The sequence below is a fragment of the Salmo salar genome, chromosome ssa22 (genome assembly GCF_905237065.1).
Source record: "Salmo salar chromosome ssa22, Ssal_v3.1, whole genome shotgun sequence".
Taxonomy (NCBI): Eukaryota; Metazoa; Chordata; class Actinopteri; order Salmoniformes; family Salmonidae; genus Salmo; species Salmo salar.
The window spans coordinates 54,013,029-54,039,181 of NC_059463.1; the positions used below are offsets into that span (position 1 = coordinate 54,013,029).

The 26,153-nt window shown below is 41.5% G+C and overlaps 3 protein-coding genes across 8 annotated transcripts in view; 2 read left to right on the top strand and 1 right to left on the bottom strand.

Annotated features, from left to right (window-relative positions):
• LOC106583720 (podocalyxin-like protein 2) overlaps window positions 1-9,001 on the top strand; it is a 33,081-nt gene extending 24,080 nt beyond the window's left edge. For 4 of the 5 annotated variants that reach the window (XM_014168253.2, XM_014168252.2, XM_014168250.2 and 1 more), the window contains exons 8-9: window positions 2,738-2,917; window positions 6,285-9,001. In XM_014168253.2, coding sequence (XP_014023728.1) covers window positions 2,738-2,917; window positions 6,285-6,539 — 435 coding nt within the window. In that variant the 3' untranslated portion in view covers window positions 6,540-9,001. The remainder of the gene's footprint in view (window positions 1-2,737; window positions 2,918-6,284) is intronic. The other variant, XM_045705632.1, reaches the window with a different exon arrangement.
• Window positions 9,002-13,920: 4,919 nt separating this feature from the next.
• On the bottom strand, window positions 13,921-22,086 carry LOC106583721 (gamma-glutamyl hydrolase). Of its 2 annotated transcripts, XM_045705452.1 has the most exons (9): window positions 21,644-22,086; window positions 19,908-20,022; window positions 19,645-19,695; window positions 19,448-19,532; window positions 18,952-19,120; window positions 17,620-17,705; window positions 16,090-16,180; window positions 15,651-15,788; window positions 13,921-14,042 (listed from the first exon to the last, which is right to left on the bottom strand). In XM_045705452.1, the coding sequence occupies exons 1-9, from the start codon at window positions 21,744-21,746 to the stop codon at window positions 13,921-13,923; spliced, it is 960 nt and encodes a 319-aa protein (XP_045561408.1). In that variant the 5' UTR covers window positions 21,747-22,086. The 2 variants fall into 2 exon arrangements, 1 of the variants encoding a protein (XP_045561408.1); XR_006761345.1 differs by lacking the exons at window positions 13,921-14,042; window positions 15,651-15,788; window positions 16,090-16,180; ... (1 more) ...; window positions 19,448-19,532; window positions 21,644-22,086 and having other exon boundaries at window positions 18,852-19,120; window positions 19,908-20,568.
• A 318-nt stretch (window positions 22,087-22,404) lies between these two features.
• Window positions 22,405-25,922, top strand: lsm3 (LSM3 homolog, U6 small nuclear RNA and mRNA degradation associated). Its single transcript, NM_001146369.2, is given in 4 exon segments — window positions 22,405-22,449; window positions 23,296-23,406; window positions 23,773-23,868; window positions 25,335-25,922. Coding segments are annotated over 4 exon segments (309 nt in total). The 5' UTR covers window positions 22,405-22,428; the 3' UTR covers window positions 25,416-25,922.
• The last annotated feature ends 231 nt before the right edge of the window (window positions 25,923-26,153 follow it).

Genomic DNA, 26,153 nt, shown 5'->3' on the forward strand with positions numbered 1-26,153 from the left:
TGTTCCTTGGAATTTACAACCTTATATATGTTACAGTAGTTTGTTAGTCTGATCCACATCGTAGGAGTAGACTGAGCACAAACAGCACCTCTGGGACCAGGCTAGTAATTCATCTGTCTGGACCAGGCTAGTAATTCATCTGTCTGGACCAGGCTAGTAATTCATCTGTCTGGACCAGGCTAGTAATTCATCTGTCTGGACCAAGGTAGTACAGTGCCTTGCAAAAGTATTCACCCCCCTTGGCATTTTTCCTATATTTTTGCCTTACAACCTGGAATTAAAATAGATTTTTGGGGGGTTTGTATCATTTGATTTACACTTTGAAGATGCAAAATATTTTTTCTTGTAAAACAAACAAGAAATAAGACAAAAACACTGAAAACTTGAGCGTGCATAACTATTCACCCCCACAAAGTCAATACTTTGTAGAGCCACCTTTTGCAGCAATTATAGCTGCAAGTCTCTTGGAATATGTCTCTATAAACTTCGCACATCTAGCCACTGGGATTTTTACCCATTCTTGAAGGCAAAACTGCTCCAGCTCCTTCAAGTTGGATGGGTTCCTGTTTGTCTGTCTGTCTGTTTACTCTACCCTATCCTCAGGCCCCAGATCTGTTTTTGTTTCTGCTAGTTACTTAACTTCATAGGAGTTGGTTAAAAGCACAAAGCAAACTGATCTGACAACAACCAGGCTACCTGGTTCACCTGTTTTCACTGTGACCGTGACCTTTGACCTCTCCTGTTGTTGTTATCAGGATGAGATCCGTGTGGAGAGTGGGGACCGGCTCCTGGAGCTACACTGTTAGAAAAAAGGGTTCCAAAAGGGTTCCAAAAGTTCAGCTGTCCCCATAGGAAAACCCTTTTTGGTTCCAGGTAGATCCCTCTGTAAAAAGGGCTCTACATGGGGTTCTACCTGGAACAAAAAGGGTTCTTCAAATTGTTTTCCTATGGAGACAGCCGAAGAACCCTTTTAGATTCTAGACACAATCTAGAACCAAAAACGGTTCTTCGGCTGTCCCCATAAAATAACACTGAAGAACCCTTTTTGGTTCCATGTAAAACCATTTTGGTTCCAGGTAGAACTCTTTTGGGTTCCACGTAGAATCATTTCACATAGGGTACAACATGGAACCAAAAGGTTTCTACCTGGAACCAAAAAGGGTTCTCCAATGGGGACAGCCAAAGAACCCTTTTGGAGTGTACAGCAATCTTTAAGTCATACCACAGATTCTCAATTGGTTGGATTGAGGTCTGGGCTTTGACTAGGCCATTCCAAGACATTTAAATGTTTCCCCTTAAACCACTCGAGTGTTGCTTTAGCAGTATGCTTAGGGTCATTGTCCTGCTGGAAGTTGAACCTCCGTCCCAGTCTCAAATCTCTGGAAGACTGAAACAGGTTTCCCTCAAGAATTTCCCTGTATTTAGCGCCATCATTCCTTCAATTCTGACCAGTTTCCCAGACCCTGATGATGAAAAACATCCCCACAGCATTTGTTTAACCTTAATTTAACTAGGCAAGTCAGTTATGAACAAATTCTTATTTGCAATGACGGCCTAGGAACAGTGGGTTAACTGCCTTGTTCAGGGGCAGAGCGACAGATTTTTACCTTGTCAGCTCGGGGATTCGATCTTGCAACCTTTCGGTTACTAGTTCAACGCTCTAACCACTAGGCATGATGCTGCCACCACCATGCTTCACTGTGGGGATATGGTGTTCTCGGGGTGATGAGAGGTGTTGGGTTTGTGCCAGACACAGCGTTTTCCTTGATGGCCAAAAACCTCAGTTTTAGTCTCATCTGACCAGAGTATCTTCTTCCATATGTTTGGGTAGTCTCCCACATGCCTTTTGGCAAACACCGAATGTGTTTGCTTATTTTTTTCTTTAAGCAATGTTTTTTTTCTGGCCACTTCCATAAAGCCCAGCTCTGTGGAGTGTACGGCTTAACGTGGTCCTATGGATAAATACTCTAATCTCCGCTGTGGAGCTCCTTCAGAGTTATCTTTGGTCTCTTTGTTTCCTCTCTGATTAATGCCCTCCTTGCCTGGTCCTTGAGTTTTGGTGGGCGGCCCTCTCTTGGCAGGTTTGTTGTAGTGCCATATTCTTTCCATTTGTTAATAATGGATTTAATGGTGCTCCGTGGGATGTTCAACGTTTCAGATATTTATTTATAACTCAACCCTGATCTGTACTTCGGCACAACTTTGTCCCTGACCTGTTTGGAGAGCTCCTTGGTCTTCATGGTGCCGCTTGCTTGGTGGTGCCCCTTGCTTAGTGGTGTTGCAGACTCTGGGGCCTTTCAGAATAGGTGTATATATACTGAGATCATGTGACAGATCATGTGACACTTAGATTGCACACAGGTGGACTTTATTTAACTAATTATGTGACTTCTGAAGGTAATTGGTTGCACCATATCTTATTTAGGGGCTTCATAGCAAAGGGAGTGAATACATATGCACTCACCACTTTCCCATTAAAACATTTTTTGAATTTTTTTAAACAAGTAATTTTTTTTCATTTCACTTCACTAATTTGGACAATTTTGTGTGTGTCCATTACATGAAATCCAAATAAAAATATTTTTAAATTACAGGTCGTAATGCAACAAAATAGGAAAAACGGCAAGGGGGGTGAATACTTTTGCAAGGCACTGTATATTCATCTGTCAGGACCAGGCTACTAATGAATCTGTCTGGATGAAACTGAACTTTTCCATATGTCTGGTTCTGGTTCCAGATTGGCATCCAGAGCTACAGCAGTGCTAGCACCTGTCACTCCAGACCCAGTCAGACGCGTAGTGACTACGGGAAGCTGTTTGTGGTCCTGGTGATCATAGGTTCTGTCTGTCTGGTCATCATCGCATCTGGTCTAATCTATATCTGCTGGCAGAGACGCCTGCCTAAGCTGAAGACTAGGGTAAGAAATTTGAGGCACTTCATGATGAAGGAAGTGATTGCTACGGGGCGATAGTCGTTTAGCTCAGTTACCTTAGCTTTCTTGGGAAAGGAACAATGGTGGCCCTCTTGAAGCTTGTGGGAAGAGCAGACTGGGATAGGGATTGATTGAATATGTGCGTAATCACACCAGCCAGCTGGTCTGCACGTGCTCTAAGGACGCGGTTAGGGATGCCGTCTGGGCCGGCAGCCTTGCGAGGGTTAACACATTTAAATGTTTTACTCATGTTGGATGCGGTGAAGGAGAGCCTGCAGGTTTTGGTAGCGGGCCGTGTCAGCTTGATAACTGCCTAAACTGAAGACTAGGGTAAGACCAGCTTGATAACTGCCTAAACTGAAGACTAGGGTAAGACCAGCTTGATAACTGCCTAAGCTAGAGACTAGGGTAAGACCAGCTTGATAACTGCCTAAGATGAAGACTAGGATAAGACCAGCTTGATAACTGCCTAAACAGAAGACTAGGGTAAGACCAGCTTGATAACTGCCTAAGCTAGAGACTAGGGTAAGACCAGCTTGATAACTGCCTAAGATGAAGACTAGGGTAAGACCAGCTTGGTAACTGCCAAAGCTGAATACTATAGGGAAGACCAGCTTGATAACTGCCTAAGCTGAAGACTATAGGGAAGACCAGCTTGATAACTGCCTAAACAGAAGACTAGGGTAAGACCAGCTTGATAACTGCCTAAGCTGAAGACTAGGGTAAGACCAGCTTGGTAACTGCCTAAGATGAAGACTAGGGTAAGACCAGCTTGGTAACTGCCTAAGATGAAGACTAGGGTAAGACCAGCTTGGTAACTGCCTAAGATGAAGACTAGGGTAAGACCAGCTTGATAACTGCCTAAGCTGAAGACTAGGGTAAGACCAGCTTGGTAACTGCCTAAGATGAAGACTAGGGTAAGACCAGCTTGATAACTGCCTAAGCTGAAGACTAGGGTAAGACCAGCTTGGTAACTGCCTAAGATGAAGACTAGGGTAAGACCAGCTTGATAACTGCCTAAACAGAAGACTAGGATAAGACCAGCTTGATAACTGCCTAAGCTAGAGACTAGGATAAGACCAGCTTGATAACTGCCTAAACAGAAGACTAGGATAAGACCAGCTTGATAACTGCCTAAACTGAAGACTAGGGTAAGACCAGCTTGATAACTGCCTAAGCTAGAGACTAGGGTAAGACCAGCTTGATAACTGCCTAAGATGAAGACTAGGGTAAGACCACCTTGGTAACTGCCAAAGCTGAATACTATAGGGAAGACCAGCTTGATAACTGCCTAAGCTGAAGACTATAGGGAAGACCAGCTTGATAACTGCCTAAACAGAAGACTAGGGTAAGACCAGCTTGATAACTGCCTAAGCTGAAGACTAGGGTAAGACCAGCTTGGTAACTGCCTAAGATGAAGACTAGGGTAAGACCAGCTTGGTAACTGCCTAAGATGAAGACTAGGGTAAGACCAGCTTGGTAACTGCCTAAGATGAAGACTAGGGTAAGACCAGCTTGATAACTGCCTAAGCTGAAGACTAGGGTAAGACCAGCTTGGTAACTGCCTAAGATGAAGACTAGGGTAAGACCAGCTTGATAACTGCCTAAGCTGAAGACTAGGGTAAGACCAGCTTGGTAACTGCCTAAGATGAAGACTAGGGTAAGACCAGCTTGATAACTGCCTAAACAGAAGACTAGGATAAGACCAGCTTGATAACTGCCTAAGCTAGAGACTAGGATAAGACCAGCTTGATAACTGCCTAAACAGAAGACTAGGATAAGACCAGCTTGATAACTGCCTAAACTGAAGACTAGGATAAGACCAGCTTGATAACTGCCTAAGCTGAAGACTAGGATAAGACCAGCTTGATAACTGCCTAAGCTAGAGACTAGGGTAAGACCAGCTTGATAACTGCCTAAGATGAAGACTAGGATAAGACCAGCTTGATGACTGCCTAAACTGAAGACTAGGGTAAGACCAGCTTGATGACTGCCTAAGCTAGAGACTAGGGTAAGACCAGCTTGATAACTGCCTAAGCTAGAGACTAGGGTAAGACCAGCTTGATAACTGCCTAAGCTAGAGACTAGGATAAGACCAGCTTGATAACTGCCTAAGCTAGAGACTAGGGTAAGACCAGCTTGGTAACTGCCTAAGCTAGAGACTAGGGTAAGACCAGCTTGTTGACTGCCTAAGCTAGAGACTAGGGTAAGACCAGCTTGATGACTGCCTAAGCTAGAGACTAGGGTAAGACCAGCTTGATGACTGCCTAAGCTAGAGACTAGGGTAAGACCAGCTTGATGACTGCCTAAGCTAGAGACTAGGATAAGACCAGCTTGATAACTGCCTAAACTAGAGACTAGGGTAAGACCAGCTTGATAACTGCCTAAGCTAGAGACTAGGGTAAGACCAGCTTGATAACTGCCTAAGCTAGAGACTAGGATAAGACCAGCTTGATAACTGCCTAAGCTAGAGACTAGGGTAAGACCAGCTTGGTAACTGCCTAAGCTAGAGACTAGGGTAAGACCAGCTTGATGACTGCCTAAGCTAGAGACTAGGGTAAGACCAGCTTGATGACTTGGAAAGTGCTAGTCATTGTTTTGTTAGGAACAAATGCATTGTAGAGGAGTTATTGGTGTGTTGTGCATGCTGTATACTACACACACACACACACGCACGCACGCACGCACGCACGCACGCACACACACACACACACACACACACACATACAAACTCACAAACTCCCAAACCCACTTGCACAGCCAACGCTCCGCTCCTGTCTCACGTACTGTATACATGTAGAGACATTAAACACTTTCCATTTATTTTATACAGTTTTTCACACTGTGTGTATTCATATAGTGGATTATTCACATAGTTTATTCTAATATATCTACTAATGTACGTGGCATTTTGTTACACTATTTAAATACACCACGTATTTATATAGTTCACTGTAATATATTTCCTGCTGTACATATCATTCTTAGTACATATTGTTGGTGTACATACTCATACATTGTATTTGGATTACTGACAGTGTTATTTGGTTTGTTAATTGGATATTCCTTCTGACATTCTTGATTTCTCGTTTCTAGTTTTGGATTATTTGTGTACTTGTGTGACATTTGAATGCACTGTTAGGAGCTATTAACATAACGAGGATTTCGCTGCACCGCTATAACATCTGTTAAACTGTGTACTCGACCAATAAACTTTGATTAGATTTGGATTTCATTTGACTAGTTTTACCAATGCAACAAAAGACTTGCATTCCAGTTTGTTCATGTTTAAGTCATTTTATATTATTGATGTTATTAAAACATTTTTTTTTTTCTCCTGGTCTCTCCGAAGACTCGAGGTGAGGAGCTCCATTTTGTGGAGAACGGCTGCCATGACAACCCCACCCTGGACGTGACGAGTGACGGAGGGCAGCCAGAGATGCAGGAGAAGAAACACCACCATTACCATCATGCTAACGGACTGACGGCTGGGACCGGGTCTGGGGGGATGGCCGGGGGGGAGGGAGGGAGCAGTGGCTGGCAGGTCCTGGTCAACAAACCTGGAGGGAAGGAAGAGGATAATATGGAAGAGGACACACACCTTTAGTAAAGAGAAGAAGAAGAGTGAAGGAGGATGGAAAAAAGGTAGCCTGGATCCAGATCTGTTTGTGCTGTCTTGCCGACTTCTTATAGTCATTGTCACATTTGGCTTGGTAAAGACGGCACAAACAGATCTGGGAGTCGGACTAGGCTAGAAAGAGAACTCATGATGAAGAAGCAAAAAAAACATCAGTGTTGTGAAACTTGTGAATGCATCGGCTGTCAAATTAGAAACACACACACAAAGTAAATTAATCAGAAGAAACAACTTCTTTAAGCTACTTAGATGTTTTATCTATTGACTATGATTATATGATTATATGATATGGACTTGATCATCTACTCTGCTTTTTTGTCAACTAAGCATGATTCACATCTATTACTAAACACTGTACAGCTACAGGGACTTTTCAGAATGTTGAAACATTGAATGTTAGAATATCCAATCTGAATGAATAGAGGAGATATCCCTCTGTTATGAGTATGAATGTTCGTAGTGGAACTGTTGAAGTTAGGATATTGTATTTAACATGTTGAATGCAGACTTAAACGCTATATGCTAGCTATTCTGTATTATGTAAAGTTGGAATGGCTGCTCTGCATCTGGTCAGTTCACACTGATCTTAGTTCGAAATCACACAATAATTTGGAGGCATCCATTACTCCCAGCCTCCTTACAATCAAGAATAAGTCAACAAAATAACTAGTTTGGTTGCCGGATCTGATTGCTTTAGTAAACTGATCTCTGGCTGCTGTGGCATGGTAACAAACAAGGGGTTGGCTAAAGCACAAGCACATCTGGCAACCAGACTGCCAAACAACAGAGGGAGGCTGGCAGTATTTAAAATGCTTTCAGTTATAGTTATATATATCACACTGAATTATCTGATTATAAGCACAGCTAATATTGTTTTGGGCTATTAACTAGAAGTGAAGGCCTGTAAATATGAATGTAATTTGAAGTCATGCTGCTATAATTTCTTCTGTGGCGTTAATGACATTCTGTCATTTAAATGTGAACTATATATCTTCTCTGCCTGACAGTATTGCCACTGCTTCAAAATGGTGGGATATGTTTTTAGTGCACAGTCAGCTTGAGGTCAGCTTATTTTACAGAAAGGGAACAATATCACCAAGCAGGCATGCTGGCACACATCGCCCATAGCCTACACTGTGCTTGGCCTATAAGTATTTGAAATGCTTAAATCAGTAACACAAGCTAAAACTGTTTTGTGTGTGTGTGTGGGGGGGGGGTGTTAGCTTCCAAAAATAGTATATTGTAGGGATAGGCTACTAAACTAATGCTGTCCCCTCCTCGTTTGTTGTATTTCGCATGACTAAACAAGCAGATAGCCACTATGTGTTTTAAATTCTGTATTGGAGGGTTGACCTCGCCAGGGTTGTGTTCATTAGGCATCAAACGGAAGAAAACTGACTGAATCAGGGAGGGACTACTTGACTTGTCCAATAAGAAACACACATTTTCATATTCCGTTGCAGGATGTTTTAAAACATTTTCCGTTGCGTTCCCTAATGAACACGACAGAGGAAAGTTCAGAGAATAGGAGAACCAATTATTTATATATACACTAAATGACTGATAGGGGGCGCTGTGTTGAAGCCTCCGTGCCTCCATCTTGGTACTCCTCCTCCATTGTAATGACGCCAATGAGCAGCCATCTTGGTACTCCTCCATTGTAAAACATTTTTTGTGAAGCTATATAAATCCATTTATTAATGTCTACATTCGTTATAAATTATATTATGTGAGCTAAACATATATATATATATATATATATATATATATATATATATATATATATATATATATATATATATAAAAACATACTATTTAGAGATTACTAATGTTACTGTCCCCACTACAACAACAAAAATTACTTTAAAATGTAATTTTGTCCTTGAACATTTAATTGAAATACTGTAGAATTCCATTCATTCCTGTGGAGGACTGCTCTTACTGGGGAGTACCAGCATGGCGTCCCGAAGGCTTCAAAACCTCTCAATGGCCAATACATAGCATTGGTCTGAGAAATCAGCAGTAGGTCTATGTGGGCTGCTCCGATGTATTGCTCGTGCAGTGTTGTCTCTATCCACTTGAAAGCTACACTGCGATAAGTGTGGCTCAGTGTCGTTAAAATGTCGATGTTATTGATGAAGTAATATCGCATCTTTGAGTGTCATCAAGTTTTGTGTGTGTTATTTCTATTAGAAGTGTACTGACCTTGTCCCCAGGCTCCATTGCTACGACAGAAAGAAAGGGAGATGGCTGGAGACGAGATTAGAAGATTTGTTATTTTGATTTATAAATGAACATGATTTCTAGTTTTTCCCCACAACTTTTTGTGCGAAATTTTGTTTTTTTAAACTCATATTAGTTTTCATTAATCTTTCACTGTTTTGGATTTATGTATCATGTAATATATAGAAAATAAACGTTTGGGAAATGTTCCTTTGGTAGGACTGCTTACAGCCTTTGTGATATTGTAAAATGCTACAATAGCACCATCTAGTGTATACTATAAAAGTAAACTCCCCGTTCTGGAAGCATGTGTTCTTGAATCTGAATATTCATGACTTTTTGGCATGGCTTGAACACACCATCTGAGTTGTTAGTGATGGCTTGATGATGTCAGCTGACTGCTTGATGGCTTGACGATGTCAGCTGATTGGTTGATGATGGCTTGATGATGTCAGCTCATTGGTTGAAGATGGCTTGACAATGTCAGCTGATTGGCCCAATAGATGATAAGAAACAATGTCAACAAGGTTTTGTTTGCTGATTTTATTTATTATTTATTTATTTAACCTTTATTTAACCAGACAAGTCAGTTAAGAACACATTCTTATTTACAATGACGGCCTACCAAAAGGCAAAAGGCCTCCTGCGGGGAAGGGGGGCGGGGATAAAAAAATATATACATATATTTTTATCCCCGCCCCCTTCCCCGCAGGAGGCCTTTTGCCTTTTGGTAGGCCGTCAATGTAAATAAGAATGTGTTCTTAACTGACTTGTCGTATATAAAAATTTGAACAAAACACACATCATGACAAGAGAGACAACACTACATAAAGAGAGACCTAAGACAACAACATAGCAGGCAGCAACACATGACAACACAGCATGGTAGCAACACAACATGACAACAACATGGTAGCAGCACAAAACATGGTACAAACATTATTGGGCACAGACAACAGCACAAAGGGCAAGGTAGAGACAACAATACATCACGCAAAGCAGCCAAAACTGTCGGTAAGAGTGTCCACGATTGAGTCTTTTAATGAAGAGATTGAGATAAAACTGTCCAGTTTGAGTGTTTGTTGCAGCTCGTTCCAGTCACTAGCTGCAGCGAACTGACAAGACGTGCAACCCAGGGATGTGTGTGCTTTGGGGACCTTTAACAGAATGTGACTGGTAGAACAGGTGTTGTATGTGGAGGATGAGGGCTGCAGTAGGTATCTCAGATAGGGGGGAGTAAGGCCTAAGAGGGTTTTATAAATAAGCGTCAACCAGTGGGTCGATGGGTATACAGAGATGACCAGTTAACAGAGGAGTATAGAGTGCAGTGATGTGTCCTATAAGGAGCATTGGTGGCAAATCTGATGGCCGAATGGTAAAGAACATCTAGCCGCTCGAGAGCACCCTTACCTGCCGATCTATAAATTATGTCTCCGTAATCTAGCATGGGTAGGATGGTCATCTGAATCAGGGTTAGTTTGGCAGCTGGGGTGAAAGAGGAGCGATTACAATAGAGGAAACCAAGTTTAGATTTAACTTTAGCCTGCAGCTTTGATATGTGCTGAGAGAAGGACAGCGTACCATCTAGCCATACTCCCAAGTGCTTGTATGAGGTGACTACAGTACCTCAAGCTCTAAACCCTCAGAGGTAGTAATAACACCTGTGGGAAGAGGGGCATTCTTCTTACCAAACCACATGACCTTTGTTTTGGAGGTGTTCAGAACAAGGTTAAGGGTAGAGAAAGCTTGTTGGACACTAAGAAAGCTTTGTTGTAGAGCATTTAACACAAAATCCGGGGAGGGGCCAGCTGAGTATAAGACTGTATCATCTGCATATAAATGGATGAGAGCTTCCTACTGCCTGAGCTATGTTGTTGATGTAAATTGAGAAGAGTGTGGGGCCTAGGATTGAGCCTTGGGGTACTCCCTTGGTGACAGGTAGTGGCTGAGACAGCAGTTTTTCAGACTTTTTACACTGCACTCTTTGAGAGAGGTAGTTAGCAAACCAGGCCATAGACCCCTCAGAGACACCAATACTCCTTAGCCGGCCCACAAGAATGGAATGGTCTACCGTATCAAAAGCTTTGGCCAAGTCAATAAAAATAGCAGCATTAGTTTGACACATGGGTGAGTAAACAATAAAAGACACTATTGTGGGAGCACTAAAATGTGCTATCAATGTATTTCCAGAGTTTTTTCTGGATCCAAATGGGGCTTAGGTGGTGGGTGTTTTAAAGCAAATTCTTCACATTTTGCCATGTAGCGGAGATAAAATGTTGCAGTTTTAAAACAGTTTGACATGGCTTGTGCTATCTGAGTGACTCAAAAAATGATAACAAAATCAATGGGGGCCCTATGCCATAACAAAAATACTCCTGAATGCATCAATTTGGGAATTTTAAAATCTCCCTGGCTGTTATTGTGGTGATTGTTAAGTTCTTAAAGATGATCTTATTGAAAAATATATTAGTCTGTTATCTTTCTTACATACTTTAGATCTGGTTTAAGTTGTTTAAGTTTACACTCAAAAACGTTTTAACATTCCGGAAATTATTGGAGATAGGCGGTAGAGGTCGACCGATTAATCGGAATGGCCGATTAATTAGGGCCGATTTCAAGTTTTCATAAAAATCGGACATCGGTATTTTTGGACACCGATTTGGCCGATTATTATTTTTGTATTTTTTTGCACCGATTTAGACACCGATTTGGCCAATTTTCTTTGTTTTGTTTTGTTTTTTTACACCTTTATTTAACTCGGCAAGTCAGTTAAGAACACATTCTTATTTTCAATGACGGCCTAGGAACGGTGGGTTAACTGCCTTGTTCAGGGGCAGAACGACAGATTTTAACCTTGTCAGCTCGGGATTCAATCCTTACGCTTAACTAGTCCAACCCTCTAACCAGTCCAACCCTCTAACCGCCTTACATTGCACTCCACGAGGAGCCTGCCTGTTACGCAAATGCAGTAAGAAGCCAAGGTAAGTTGCTAGCTAGCATTAAACTTATCTTATAAAAAACAATCAATCAATCATAATCACTAGTTAACTACACATGGTTGATGATATTACTAGTTTATCTAGCATGTCCTGCGTTGCATATAATCGATGCTGTGCGCATTCGGGAAAGGGACTGTCGTTGCTCCAACGTGTACCTAACCATAAACATCAATGCCTTTCTTAAAATCAATACACAAGTATATATTTTTAAACCTGCATATTTAGTTAATATTGCCTGCTAACATGAATTTCTTTTAACTAGGAAAATTGTGTCACTTCTCTTGCAACAGAGTCAGGGTAGATGCAGCAGTTTGGGCCGCCTGGCTCGTTGCGAACTGTGTGAAGACTATTTCTTCCTAACAAAGACAGCCAACTTCGCCAAATGGGGGATGATTTAACAAAAGCGCATTTGCGAAAAAAGCACAATCGTTGCACGACTGTACCTAACCATAAACATCAATGCCTTTCTTAAAATCAATACACAGAAGTATATATTTTTAAACCTGAATATTTAGCTAAAAGAAATCCAGGTTAGCAGTCAATATTAACCAGGTGAAATTGTGTCACTTCTCTTGCGTTCATTGCACGCAGAGTCAGGGTATATGCAACAGTGCGCCGCCTGGCTCGTTGCGAACTCATTTGCCAGAATTTTACTTAATTATGACATTACATTGCACAACCTTCAATGTTACAGGAATATTTAGACTTATTAGATAAAATACGTAATGGTTCCGTATTTCACTGAAAGAATAAACGTTTTGTTTTCGAGATTATAGTTTCCGGATTCGACCATATTAATGACCTAAGGCTCGTATTTCTGTGTGTTAATATGTTATAATTCATTATATGATTTGATAGAGCAGCCTGACTGAGCAGCAGGCTCGTAAGCATTCATTCAAACAGCACTTTCATGCGTTTTGCCAGCAGCTCTTCGCAATGCTTCAAGCATTGCGTTGTTTATGACTTCAAGCCTATCAACTCCTGAGATTAGGCTGGTGTAACCGATGTGATATGGCTAGCTAGTTAGCGGGGTGCGCGCTAATAGCGTTTCAAACGTCACTCGCTCTGAGACTTGGAGTAGTTGTTCCCCTTGCTCTGAATGGGTAACGCTGCTTCGAGGGTGGCTGTTGTCGATGTGTTCCTGATTTGAGCCCAGGTAGGAGCGAGGAGAGGGACGGAAGCTATACTGTTATACTGGCAATAGTAAAGTGCCTATAAGAACATCCAATAGTCAAAGGTATATGAAATACAAATCGTATAGAGAGAAATAGTCCTATAATTCCTATAATAACTACAACCTAAAACTTCTTACCTGGGAATATTGAAGACTCATGTTAAAAGGAACCACCAACTTTCATATGTTCTCATGTTCTGAGCAAGGAACTTAAACGTTAGCTTTCTTACATGGCACATATTGCACTTTTACTTTCTTCTCCAACACTTTGTTTTTGCATTATTTAAACCAAATTGAATGTTTCATTATTTATTTGAGGCTAAATTGATTTTATTTATGTATTATATTAAGTTAAAATAAGTGTTCATTCAGTATTGTTGTAATTGTCATTATTACAAATAAATATAAATGATTGAAACAAATGAGCCGATTAATCGGTATCGGCTTTTTTTGGCCCTCCAATAATCGGTATCAGCGCTGAAAAATCATAATCGGTCGACCTCTAATAGGCGGACTGAAAAAACCTTTAGGCCAAGACTTTTCTATGCAGATTTTTTATTTATTTCATACAGATTTGTGTGCAGGCAGTTTCGTTCTATTTTCAGATGTTCCAGTCATGTTGTTGTAATGGTTCTTACATGGAAGATGGTAGAATTGACATATTTTCCCGTTAATAAAACACTGCATCATAACATCCAATGTTAGTACATTTAAACAAACAGTTTTTTTTTTCAACAACACAAAGTTCTCAAGACTTGAAATCACATCAAAAAGGCTAACCTTTTTACAATTATATAATAAAAAAGCAACAACTTGCATCAACTGCAATAACCATTGATTCCAACAATAGTTTTTACAGCTACAATCAGAGCTCAAATACAAATGTAAATTTCACAGAAAGTCCATACAATCTTTTATAATAGCAAAGGTACATAGACTAGAATCAATTGTAAATCTAATCAAAGTAATACTTTTGCAGGAATATACCATCTAGACCTGTGAAGACAGGAGAATAGTTGTAGATGAGAGCTCTCTCCTCCTCACTGGCTGAAGAGAACTTGTGATGATTCTTCATGGCTGTGAACAGGAGGATGAGAAGATTAATAAAAGATGTTAGCTAACTGTGTTTAATGCTAGCATGCTCCCAGATCTGTGGGCCTACTGTATGTGCTGTAGCCACCATACTCTGGCATTACAATAATAGTCAAAGAAGGAGTTGGTTGATTTAAAGCACAACCATATGGGACCAGGCTAGTGTCACGTCTGACGCGGGGCTAGTGTCACGTCTAACGCGGGGCTAGTGTCTCGTCTAACGCGGGGCTAGTGTCTCGTCTAACGCGGGGCTAGTGTCTCGTCTAACGCGGGGCTAGTGTCTCGTCTAACGCGGGGCTAGTGTCTCGTCTAACGCGGGGCTAGTGTCTCGTCTAACGCGGGGCTAGTGTCACGTCTAACGCGGGGCTAGTGTCACGTCTAACGCGGGGCTAGTGTCTCGTCTAACGCGGGGCTAGTGTCTCGTCTAACGCGGGGCTAGTGTCTCGTCTAACGCGGGGCTAGTGTCATGTGTAATGTAGGGTTAGTGTCATGTGTAATGTAGGGTTAGTGTCATGTGTAATGAAGGGCTAGTGTCATGTGTAATGTAGGGCTAGTGTCATGTGTAATGTAGGGCTAGTGTCATGTGTAATGTAGGGCTAGTGTCATGTCTACTGTAGGGTTAGTGTCATGTCTACTGTAGGGTTAGTGTCATGTCTACTGTAGGGTTAGTGTCATGTCTACTGTAGGGTTAGTGTCATGTGTAATGAAGGGCTAGTGTCATGTGTAATGTAGGGTTAGTGTCATGTGTAATGTAGGGTTAGTGTCATGTGTAATGTAGGGTTAGTGTCATGTGTAATGTAGGGCTAGTGTCATGTGTAATGTAGAGCTAGTGTCATGTGTAATGTAGGGTTAGTGTCATGTGTAATGTAGGGTTAGTGTCATGTGTAATGTAGGGTTAGTGTCATGTGTAATGTAGGGTTAGTGTCATGTGTAATGTAGGGTTAGTGTCATGTGTAATGTAGGGTTAGTGTCATGTGTAATGTAGGGTTAGTGTCATGTGTAATGTAGGGTTAGTGTCATGTCTAATGTAGGGTTAGTGTCATGTGTAATGTAGGGTTAGTGTCATGTGTAATGTAGGGTTAGTGTCATGTGTAATGTAGAGCTAGTGTCATGTGTAATGTAGGGTTAGTGTCATGTGTAATGTAGGGTTAGTGTCATGTGTAATGTAGGGTTAGTGTCATGTGTAATGTAGGGTTAGTGTCATGTGTAATGTAGAGCTAGTGTCATGTGTAATGTAGGGTTAGTGTCATGTGTAATGTAGGGTTAGTGTCATGTGTAATGTAGAGCTAGTGTCATGTGTAATGTAGAGCTAGTGTCATGTGTAATGTAGGGTTAGTGTCATGTTGGGTTAACATATCATTTTGCTTCTCTGACAACGTATGACTGTAGGATGACAGGTCATCTACAGGTCATGTACAGGTCATGTAAAGGTCATCGTTGTACAGTCCAATATCTAATCTACAGTCACTCACCAGGCCAGCGTTGTACAGTCCAATATCTAATCTACAGTCACTCACCAGGCCAGCGGTGCAAATAAGAATTTGTTCTTAACTGATTTGCCTGGTTAAAGAAAAGTGGACTAAAATAACTCACCCTCGGAGACAAAGAAGTGTGCTGTGTAGAAGGATGCTCTGACGGAGGCAGCAGAGTGGACCATACCTGGCTTATCTACCCACTCAAAGGGACTCTTCTCAGGGTGCCACTGGACAGCATAGAACGGATAGTGATTCGCTACCAGAGAGGAAACAGATGAAAATGTACAATCTAGGCTCTTTTTACAGTATAGCCACTGGAACAGTCTACAATGGCTTCCCTACAACAAGAGAGCAGAACAATGAAAACATTCAGCTTGTCAACAGAACCTCGAGGCTCCGGTTACAGTGTGGCTAACAAGGACCTGGGGTCTTGATAATCAATACACTGAGGTGAATGCATTTTACACACATGCCACTGCAAGTATCCCATGGTTACAACACTCTCACTTGATGGCCAAATGAAGTCTCTCTAGCCATGTTCAGACACTGTACAGTACCTTCCATGGTAGAAATGAACTCTCTCCGTCCGTCTGTGTTGGTGGTCAGAACCTTGTAGAAATGTTTCAGCTTGGCATTCCGGCTGTAGTTCTGCTGACATGAATCACGACGTTCATTAGTTCTTTTGTAACGTTCCGGAATCAAAAATGTTACAGTGATATAATTGAATAGAACACATAATTGAATGTCTTTCTGCGCTACACTATAGTGAGGCTGAGAAGGAAGTTCCTTGCTCTAGTCTAGGTCATGGGAGGACAGAAGAGGATGGAATTAGCTATATTCTGGTAACTCTGATGCACAGACATTCAAAAGCGTTTTCAGATAGCTTCAGACAGGGGCGGGTTCAGGTGGTATTACGTCGCAGTGGTTTGAAAAATTATTATAATTCTCAGAAATAGTATTACTTGTTCTAGCCTTTTTTTCTTCCCTTCCCTAAAGCAAGTCAGTAAGAACCGTTAGTAAGTCAGTCAGTCAGTCAGCCAGCCAGTCAGTCAGTCAGAACCGTTAGTTAGTAAGTCAGTCAGTCAGTCAGTCAGAACCGTTAGTTAGTAAGTCAGTCAGTCAGTCAGAACCGTTAGTTAGTAAGTCAGTCAGTCAGTCAGAACTGTTAGTTAGTAAGTCAGTCAGTCAGTCAGTCAGTCAGTCAGCCAGCCAGTCAGTAAGAACCGTTAGTTAGTAAGTCAGTCAGTCAGTCAGAACCGTTAGTTAGTAAGTCAGTCAGTCAGTCAGAACCTGTAGTCAGTAAGTCAGTCGCCAGTCAGTAAGAACCGTTAGTTAGTAAGTCACCCAGTAAGAACCGTTAGTTAGTAAGTCAGCCAGTCAGTCAGAACCGTTAGTTAGTAAGTCAGCCAGTCAGTCAGTAAGAACCGTTAGTTAGTCAGTCAGTCAGAACCGTTAGTTAGTAAGTCAGCCAGCCAGTCAGTCAGAAAGAACCGTTAGTAAGTCAGCCAGTCAGTCAGTAAGAACCGTTAGTTAGTCAGTCAGTCAGTAAGAACCGTTAGTTAGTCAGTCAGTCGTCAGTCAGTAAGAACCGTTAGTCAGTCAGTCAGTCAGTCAGAACCGTTAGTTAGTAAGTCAGTCAGTCAGTCAGAACCGTTAGTTAGTAAGTCCGTCAGTCAGTCAGTCAGAACCGTTAGTAAGTCAGCCAGTCAGTCAGTAAGAACCGTTAGTTAGTAAGTCAGCCAGTCAGTCAGTCAGCCAGCCAGTCAGTCAGTCAGAACCGTTAGTTAGTAAGTCAGTCGTCAGTGAGTCAGTCAGCCTGAACCTGTAGTCAGTAAGTAAGTCAGTAAGCAGTCAGTCAGTACCTGTAGTTAGTCAGCCAGCCAGTCAGTCCATCAGTCAGTCCATCAGTACCTGTAGTCAGCCAGTCAGCCAGTCCATCAGTACCTGTAGTCAGCCAGCCATCCAGTCCATCAGTACCTGTAGTCTGCCAGCCAGCCAGTCCATCAGTCAGCCAGCCAGCCAGTCCATCAGTACCTGTAGTCAGCCAGCCAGTCCATCAGTCAGCCAGCCAGCCAGTCCATCAGTACCTGTAGCGATAGACTCCAGCTGTGGAAGTTGGTGGTGATGTTGTCTTCTGACAGAGACAGGAGCAGGTCTCTGGGAAAGGCCTTGGCTGTTCATGGAAGCTGTGTCAAAACTAAGATAACGAAAACCTTAAGCTAGAATCCTTAGTTGCTACCGACATCTTTGGACTTATAAAGTAATGATATATACCCATTGATTCTTGTAGAATATAACTTATAAATGCCTTATAAAAGCTTAGTTCCACTGTCAGAAACCCCATCAGAAACCAAAATAAGCTTTTTTTGCTCCAATATTTGTAAACAACTTCAATGTAAACAAACACTGTATAGCCTCAAAACATGGTTAAAACAATCATTTTGATATCATGGATGGTCAGTCCTTGCATCCATAGCTCTGTCTATGCATTTGAAAGGGGTTAGTTAAATCCAGGCCCATTCCTCCGCTTTTTAACAAAACAGAGGTGGGGTGAATGCCTTGTTATTGTTTCAACTGCAGAGTCTAGCTATAAAGGCTGAAAATCCATTGGCAAGATCAATTATCAGTTCATTTTGGTCAAGACGACTTTATCATTTAGGCAGGCAATGTAAAACGCAATGCAAAATGCTTTAAAAGGTCCAGGTAGTCCCTCCTGGTTTCAGTCAGTTTTGTTTACTATTTGGTGCCCAATGAACACAATCTTGAACTCCAATGAGAGAAAACTTGATCTGTGCAGTGTACAAGTCCAATATGAACAGTGGTGGGAAAAGTACCCAATTGTCATACTTGAGTAAAAGTAAAGATACAGTAATAGAAAATGACTCAAGTAAAAGTAAAAGTCACCCAGTAAAATTCTACTTGAGTAAAAGTATTTGGTTTAAAATATAGTTAAGTATCAAAAGTAAAAGTATAAATCATTTCAAATTCCTTATATTAAGCAAACCAGATGGCACCATTTTTTAAATGTTTTATTTATTTCCAGAAGGCCAGGGGCACACTCCAACACTCAGACATAATTTACAAACAAAGCATGTGTGTTTAGTGAGAGGCTGCCAGATCAGAGGCAGTAGGGATGTTCTGTTGATAAGTGTGTGAATTGAATTGTTTTCTGTTCTGTTTTCTGCTCTGCTAAACATTCAAAATGTAACGAGTACTTTTGGGTGTCAAGGAAAATGTATGGAGTAAAAAGTACAATATTTTCTTAAGGAATTAAGTAAAAGTAGTAAAAAATATTAATAGTAAAGTAAAGTACAGATACCCCAAAACCTACTTAAGTAGTACTTTAAAGTATTTTTACTTAAGTATTTTACACCACTGAATATCAATATTCATAGACAAACACAGGCCTATACACATACAGAATGCAGAAACCCAGTGTGGTCTCTGACCTGGGGTGAATGTGAGAGGCAGGGCCACAGCCTTGGTCTCTGTCAGAGTCAGAAGGCTCTTGTTGCTGGACAGTACTGTCATCTGCTGGAGGCCTTGGCACGTGCCCCATATGGGGAAGTAATCAGACGCATCGTTGGTCTGGAAGACAATGACAAAACACGAGCATGAAACAACAGGAGTACTGCTCAACAGGTAGAAGTAATATAGTGGAAGCTGAACCACTACACTGCTAACACCTAACCAGACACTTCAGATCTGTAAACATAGAAACATTAGGAACAAGGGGAAGAGGTAGGGAGCAAAATGGAACCCGCTGTCCGTGTTGTAAACTGTGGGTACCATATATTGGACATTTAACAATGTATTAATTCTTTGAAACCATTTTATAGTTATTGAAAACAATTCAATACATTTATCGTCAATGAAGGATAAAAACCAAATATCATTTTGGTGGGTATGGAGTACCTTGATAGCCAGATCATAGAAGATCTTTGACAGACAACTGAACCGGGAAGTCTGCAGATCTACACCCCCACCTGGTAACAGCAGCCTACAACAACCAATCAACCAATCAAATAGCCTATAGTCCTTCACATTTTAATTATTCCCACGAAGGTATCTGATTACGGTTATATAAATAAGTGAACAATAATTTCACTCACCCATTTATTGAGTTAAATATATTCTCATACTCTTCATCAGTTCTGTTTATTCTATCAGAGGAAGGAATGAAGGAAGTAAATGATTACAATCAGCCAACATACTTTTGACACTCAACAGATACTGAGAAAAAAAAAACTGTGAGGTGGATTACAAAGCCTTTCATTGTGCTTTATTTCCTAGAAAATCACTAGGCTTTGACTTATCTGGGATAATGCACTGGCATTCAAGAGGCCTTGGTTCAAAGCACGTCAGTCACACATACCTTATGGGGACAACTCTGGCTCCAGCACTCTCCAGGTACTTTACATAGGAAGCAGCGATGTAGGAGGATCCCTGAGCATGAGGGTCTCCCACTATGTTCTCCTGGGCCAGGACCCCTGAAATAACAAAACACTCTACGTTACAATACACTTTACATTACACTACATTACAACATCACATTTTACATTACAATACACTTTACATTACAACATCACATTTTACATTACAATACACTTCACATTACAACATCACATTTTACATCACAATACACTTTACATTACACCACATTTTACATTACAATACACTTCACATTTGTCAGGAATCCCACTTCCTGAGTCTGTTTTCTGCCTGAGCTGACTGTTTTCTGTTTTGGAGTCTTTTGTCTGAGGTTCCTGAACGCACCCTGTCTGGTTGCCAGGCGACGAAGCTAGGCGGGAGATCTAGTGATTATCCGCACCTGCATCTCATCAGCCATCTGCACACCTGGTCCTGATCATCACCTCTTCATAAACCCTGAGCTGACATCCATTCCCTGCCGGATCGTTAGCAACGAACAGTATGTTGTGTCAGCGTATCAGCCTCATGTTTCCTGAGCTAGTCTTGTTGTTTTGTACTTGTTACTGGTTACTCACTCCCGTTTACTCCGTCTACAGTCATTCTCCCGGAACATTCAACTCCCTTGCCTGGCCGTCGGTGGATTCAGTGACTTCATTGGATCAACCCATTTACTCTCATCAACTCACCTCCGCTGCCGCTCCGTCTCCTGGATTATTCAATTTACACATCAAGACTACCAATAAATACTCACCTTCATTTTACTCACCTTGTCCTGGTCTGCTTCTGGGTTCTGTCTTAGAGAATCGTGACAACATTACAATACACTTCACATTACAACACATTTTACATTACAATACATTTTACACTTCACATTACAACACATGTTACATTACAATACACTTTACATTACAACAACAGATTACATTACAACAACAAGACTAGCATCCTGTCCAGGGGATGTAGTTGTACATCAAGTTGCCTCACACTACAGAAACAGGAAATAGACTCCTGCCCTATGGGCCGTTTTCGCTTGGACAAGACTAACAAGACCACTCCTTGGAAAAAATACCAAACCAGCAACCCCAGCCACTTGGTTTGCTGTAAAGCTGAGGGATGGTGTTAATGTAAAGATGTGTGTTTAATAGAACCATCATCATCTCACAGATTAATCGTTTCCCTTAACCGTCCTCTCAGTCATGATTGGCAACATCTATAGGTGATTTCAAGAGACTATTTAGTTGCTTAGCCCTACATTCCTTTGGGGCATTTACATATATAAACTGCTTTAAAACATACTTTCACAAAACCTGCTTTGCTGCTAGAAACCTTTATAAATGAATGCCATTCAGCCTACTTGGCTACACAAAAGGAACTCCCTATGTAAATATTGAAACGTCTATAACTATACAATGGCTACATGAGGATTCGTGTTGATCAATGAAAAACATGAAATCTAACAATTAAAAATAAATATCAAAAATCGATCATCTACAGTCAAGATGTCATTCTGAAGTGAGAGTTCTCCATTTCCACTTCCTATAAAATTGACAGTTACATGCTGACATTGGTACAATATGGTCCCAGAACATTCTAGAATAAAACAGATCAAGACGTTACATAAGGAGCGTTTCTGAGAGACATACATACCCATTCACCCTAGATGGATCTCGAATGGTTTACCAATGATTGGTCTGTAATTTAGATGGTCCCTACAAGCCACGGGGAGAGGCACACCGCAAAGGCAAGCGGCCAGCACCGCAAGAACCGCAACCGGAGAACTCATTCACCTCGGATAGCCTACCACACAAACATAAAATAAATAACAGAAAATATATATAATTCCCAGACACTCTTGCCCTCCTGTTTAAATGATCAGCAGCGCCGTATGATGATGGTATCGGTGAGAAGGATGATGAGGTGTGTAGTCTACTGCGGTTGCATGACTAATCCCTGCATTCTACATCCCGCGTCGCGAGGACATGCGGGAAAAATCGCAGCTCGGTTTCAGTCACGCGTGCAATGATGAAAACAACACCTAATGACACAAATCATATGGACATGCGCGACATATCGCAACCGGGCTATAACACAAAAGGCAAAGGCAAAAGCTAAAGTAGGCTATTAATAACATGAAAGGATGGGAAAATCGCACGTTCAATAAACTTTCGACCTCCCAAATCTGATACTCTCTGGAACGCATCCATCTGCGTGGTTATGCGGGGCGCTTTTGCATTGATTGACTGTTATTTATTGTTTATCAGGGTCGAGCTGAGGTTGTAAATATTCTACACAAGTTATGATAAATTATTAATCGCCATTAATGAAGTCAACATTATTTACATTTGTAGGATACTTAATGTACGCAACGCTGGTACTCTGCATGTGCATCTCATGTAAATCGCAGTCTACTGAGAACAAATCGAACATACCCTTCACCACAAGGAATTCTGGGAAACTGTTCAAAAATGGCGGATGAAGTTGAACAGGTTGGCGTTAGCGAAACGTTTTATTGTCAATCTTTCTCTGTGCAAAACATTTATTTAGAGTAGAGAAATAGACTTGTACACCGGTTTGTATCAGTAGATTACGGCAACCAGCTAGCTAGCCAACATCATTGTAAAAACATGGGTGGTTTTAATATGGAGGCAACAGTGGCTAGCTAGCATGGTGATTAGCAGCCAGCTATATCAATCTAGCTTGTATATTAGTCAATTCGCTAACTAGACACGTATGTTGAATAGAATTATATTGAAGCTTACTCTGCCGATTGTCCGTCGTGTTGGTCGACATCTGAGAAAAATATCCATCGGAAAGTAACGCTATTGATAACCCAACTTCAAAACGCGGGTCTATGATTATGGCAAATATGTTTTGCTCATGACCAAAGGCACGTGCTGTAACAATTCGGCTAAACGAGACTTTGGATACTGTATATATTTAATAGAAATTTGAGTATCTGAAGGATTAACACCATGGACAATGGGCAGAGTACGTGTAAATATGTTTTAAACATTCCGGCCTGTAGAGTCCCATTTCCAGAATCAAACACTGTCATGTTCCAGACGGTATATTTAGAAATTCAGGCAAAGGTAATGGGTTTGAATAGATGTAGTCCAGCGCACTAACGCCCTGGACCAGAGCTAGGTGTTGAACGTTTACTTAAAATACAATGACGTTGCATTCCCCCCCCCTCAGAGTTCTTGTAACGTTAAATGTATTCAAATCTATAGTCTATGCCTGATAAGTGATTCTAATACCAGTTAGGCAACTATTTAGCATGAAACCAATATCTAGTGTGAACAACTTCTTTCCCCATGTGCTTTGTGTTGCAGCAAACGACCACCAACACAGTGGAGGAGCCCCTGGATCTGATCAGGCTCAGTTTGGATGAAAGGATATATGTTAAGATGAGAAACGACCGAGAACTCAGGGGCAGATTGAACGTAGGTAGTTGTGTGATCATCTTGGTTGCTTTTGTAATGTTGCAAAATGTTTGAACAAGGATGTAGTCTAAGAAATAAGGCTCAAGGGGATGTGGTATATTGGCCATGGTATATTGGCCATATATCACAAAACCCTGAGGTGCCTTATTGCTATTATAAAATGCTTACCAATGTAATTAGATCATTAATAATAAAGGTTTTGTCATACCGTGATATACCACGGCTGTCAGCAAATCAGCATTCAGGGCCCGAATCACCTAGTTTATAATGTTGTGTATAGCTGTCATCCTGAATTTTGAGCTTTATCATCTTGTCTCGCCAAACTATAGGCCTGCCTGAGTCTAATGCGGTTTATCTTTGTTCCAGGCCTACGATCAGCACTTGAACATGATCTTGGGAGATGTTGAGGAGACGGTGACAACAGTAGAGATTGATGAGGAGACGTATGAAGAAATTTATAAGGTATGAAAAAGGGCTTCCGCCACCTTTTTAACTGCAGAAATTTCGGCTACACCAGGGCTTGGCCTAAAGTCTCAGACTTTAGTGAAGGTTTCTCCAACCCTGTTCCTGGAGAGCTGCCTTCCTGTAGGTTTTAACTCCAACCCTGTTCCTGGAGAGAACCCTTGTGGTTAATATTTCGAGACTCCTGTAGGTTTTAACTAACTGTTCCTGGAGAGCTACCTCCTGTGGTTAATAACCTGTCCTGGAGAGCTACCTCTGTAGGTTTAACTCCAACCCTGTTCTGGAGAGCTACCCTCCTGTAGGTTTTATCTCCAACCTCTGAGAGACTCTGGTATTCAACTGTTCCTGGAGAGCTACCTCCTGAGGTTACAACCTAATCTAGCACACCTGCTTCTAATAATTATCTGGTTGATAAGCTGAATCAGGCTAGTTACACCATAGGGGGCCGCTAGATTGTCCTACTGAGAGGAAATGCACCGTAGGGGGGCCGTAGATTGTCCTACTGAGAGGAAATGCACCGTAGGGGGGGCCGTAGATTGTCCTACTGAGAGGAAATGCACCGTAGGGGGGCCATAGATTGTCCTACTGAGAGGAAATGCACCGTAGGGGGGCCATAGATTGTCCTACTGAGAGGAAATGCACCGTAGGGGGGCCATAGATTGTCCTACTGAGAGGAAATGCACCGTAGGGGGGCATAGATTGTCCTACTGAGAGGAAATGCACCATAGGGGGGGGCCATAGATTGTCCTACTGAGAGGAAATGCACCATAGGGGGGGCCATAGATTGTCCTACTGAGAGGAAATGCACCGTAGGGGGGGCCGTAGATTGTCCTACTGAGAGGAAATGCACCGTAGGGGGGGCCGTAGATTGTCCAACTGAGAGGAAATGCACCGTAGGGGGGCCGTAGATTGTCCTACTGAGAGGAAATGCACCGTAGGGGGGCCATAGATTGTCCAACTGAGAGGAAATGCACCGTAGGGGGGCCGTAGATTGTCCTACTGAGAGGAAATGCACCGTAGGGGGGGGGCATAGATTGTCCTATCAGTGATAGGGCAACCACCCTCTGCTTTTTTCCCCTTCATTGTCAACTGTGTGTCTGAGATCTAACCCAAGAATAGCTGTTGTGGCTGAAATGTCTATTTCTGTCGTTAAATGTCCCCCTGGAGAAGTGATTTGTAGGTATTTCTAAAAACATTTACACTCATTACCCCTAGAAAAGGAATGGGGTTTCTTGTTTGTCACGGATCTCCGAACCAAGTCGAAGTTACGATCAAATCTATTTCCATTAAATTCTGCATTGTTTAAATACATGTCTTTGTAGTTGGTAGTGTGCTGGCGCTCCTCTTACCAAGATTTCTGGATCCCCGAAGAGGTGCTCAGACAGCCCTAGGAATGTAACACTGAAATGCTGAAAGAAGGTTCAGGACGGCAACGTAATTCCATCATGTGGTTTTCTATTTTTCAGTCAACGAAGAGGAACATCCCCATGTTGTTTGTGAGAGGTGACGGAGTCGTCTTGGTAGCTCCTCCGCTCAGGGTGGGCTAGCAGCTCACCATGTTCTGCTGCGTTCCTGGATCCTGAAGGATAAAAAAATTGTTTTGTTGACAAATCGCAGAGAATTATTTAGTCGTTACCTTTTGCGAGTTTTGAATGACCAATGGTTTTAAGTTAAAGCAGAAGTATTATTTGGCCTGGTATTTTAGTTAGATCGCTCTGGGAATTGTGTAAAACATTGATATTACCCCATAAAATTAAATGCATTAACCAAGGTAATGGTTTCATTCAGGTTTGAAATTGTTCCAAGTACCACGTCTATTCCCCAACATGCTAGGTTGTTTTAATTTTACAAGCTCCACTCTACTGCACAGTATTTGCATTTCTGTCAAAGTTTGGTCTTTTATGTTTTTGTAATGAACATGTAAACTACGCTGAGACAAGAAATCATGTCCTCAGACGATCCGGTAGTCATTTTGTTATTAAGTTCGGTCTGATGGTCACTTGACTAAAAAAAAGGAAAACCATGTTAATAAAGCTGACTTGAGTATTACGTTTAGCATGAGTCCTGTATTTTTTTCTTTCTTCTCAGCCTTGCAAAAAATTTAACATTTTCACCAACAAAGATGAATTACGACCAACCTGATAAAAGAGTTTTGAAAGAGGTTATAGTATTAATATGAATTATCAAATGTATTAATGTCAAAAATAACGTAATGAATACAAATTTTAAAGCATAGCATTTTTCATGGCACGTTTTGAGTCCATTCCTTTTTTGAAATCCACAAG

Coding starts and splice junctions, on each gene's coding strand:
- LOC106583721 (XM_045705452.1), bottom strand. CDS start 21,746: ATGAGTTCTCCGGTTGCGGTTCTTGCGGTGCTGGCCGCTTGCCTTTGC. Junction 19,696..19,907: donor GCCAGAGTTGTCCCCATAAG/GTATGTGTGACT, acceptor TTCCTCTGATAG/AATAAACAGAACTGATGAAG. Junction 19,533..19,644: donor ATATTTAACTCAATAAATGG/GTGAGTGAAATT, acceptor TGGTTGTTGTAG/GCTGCTGTTACCAGGTGGGG.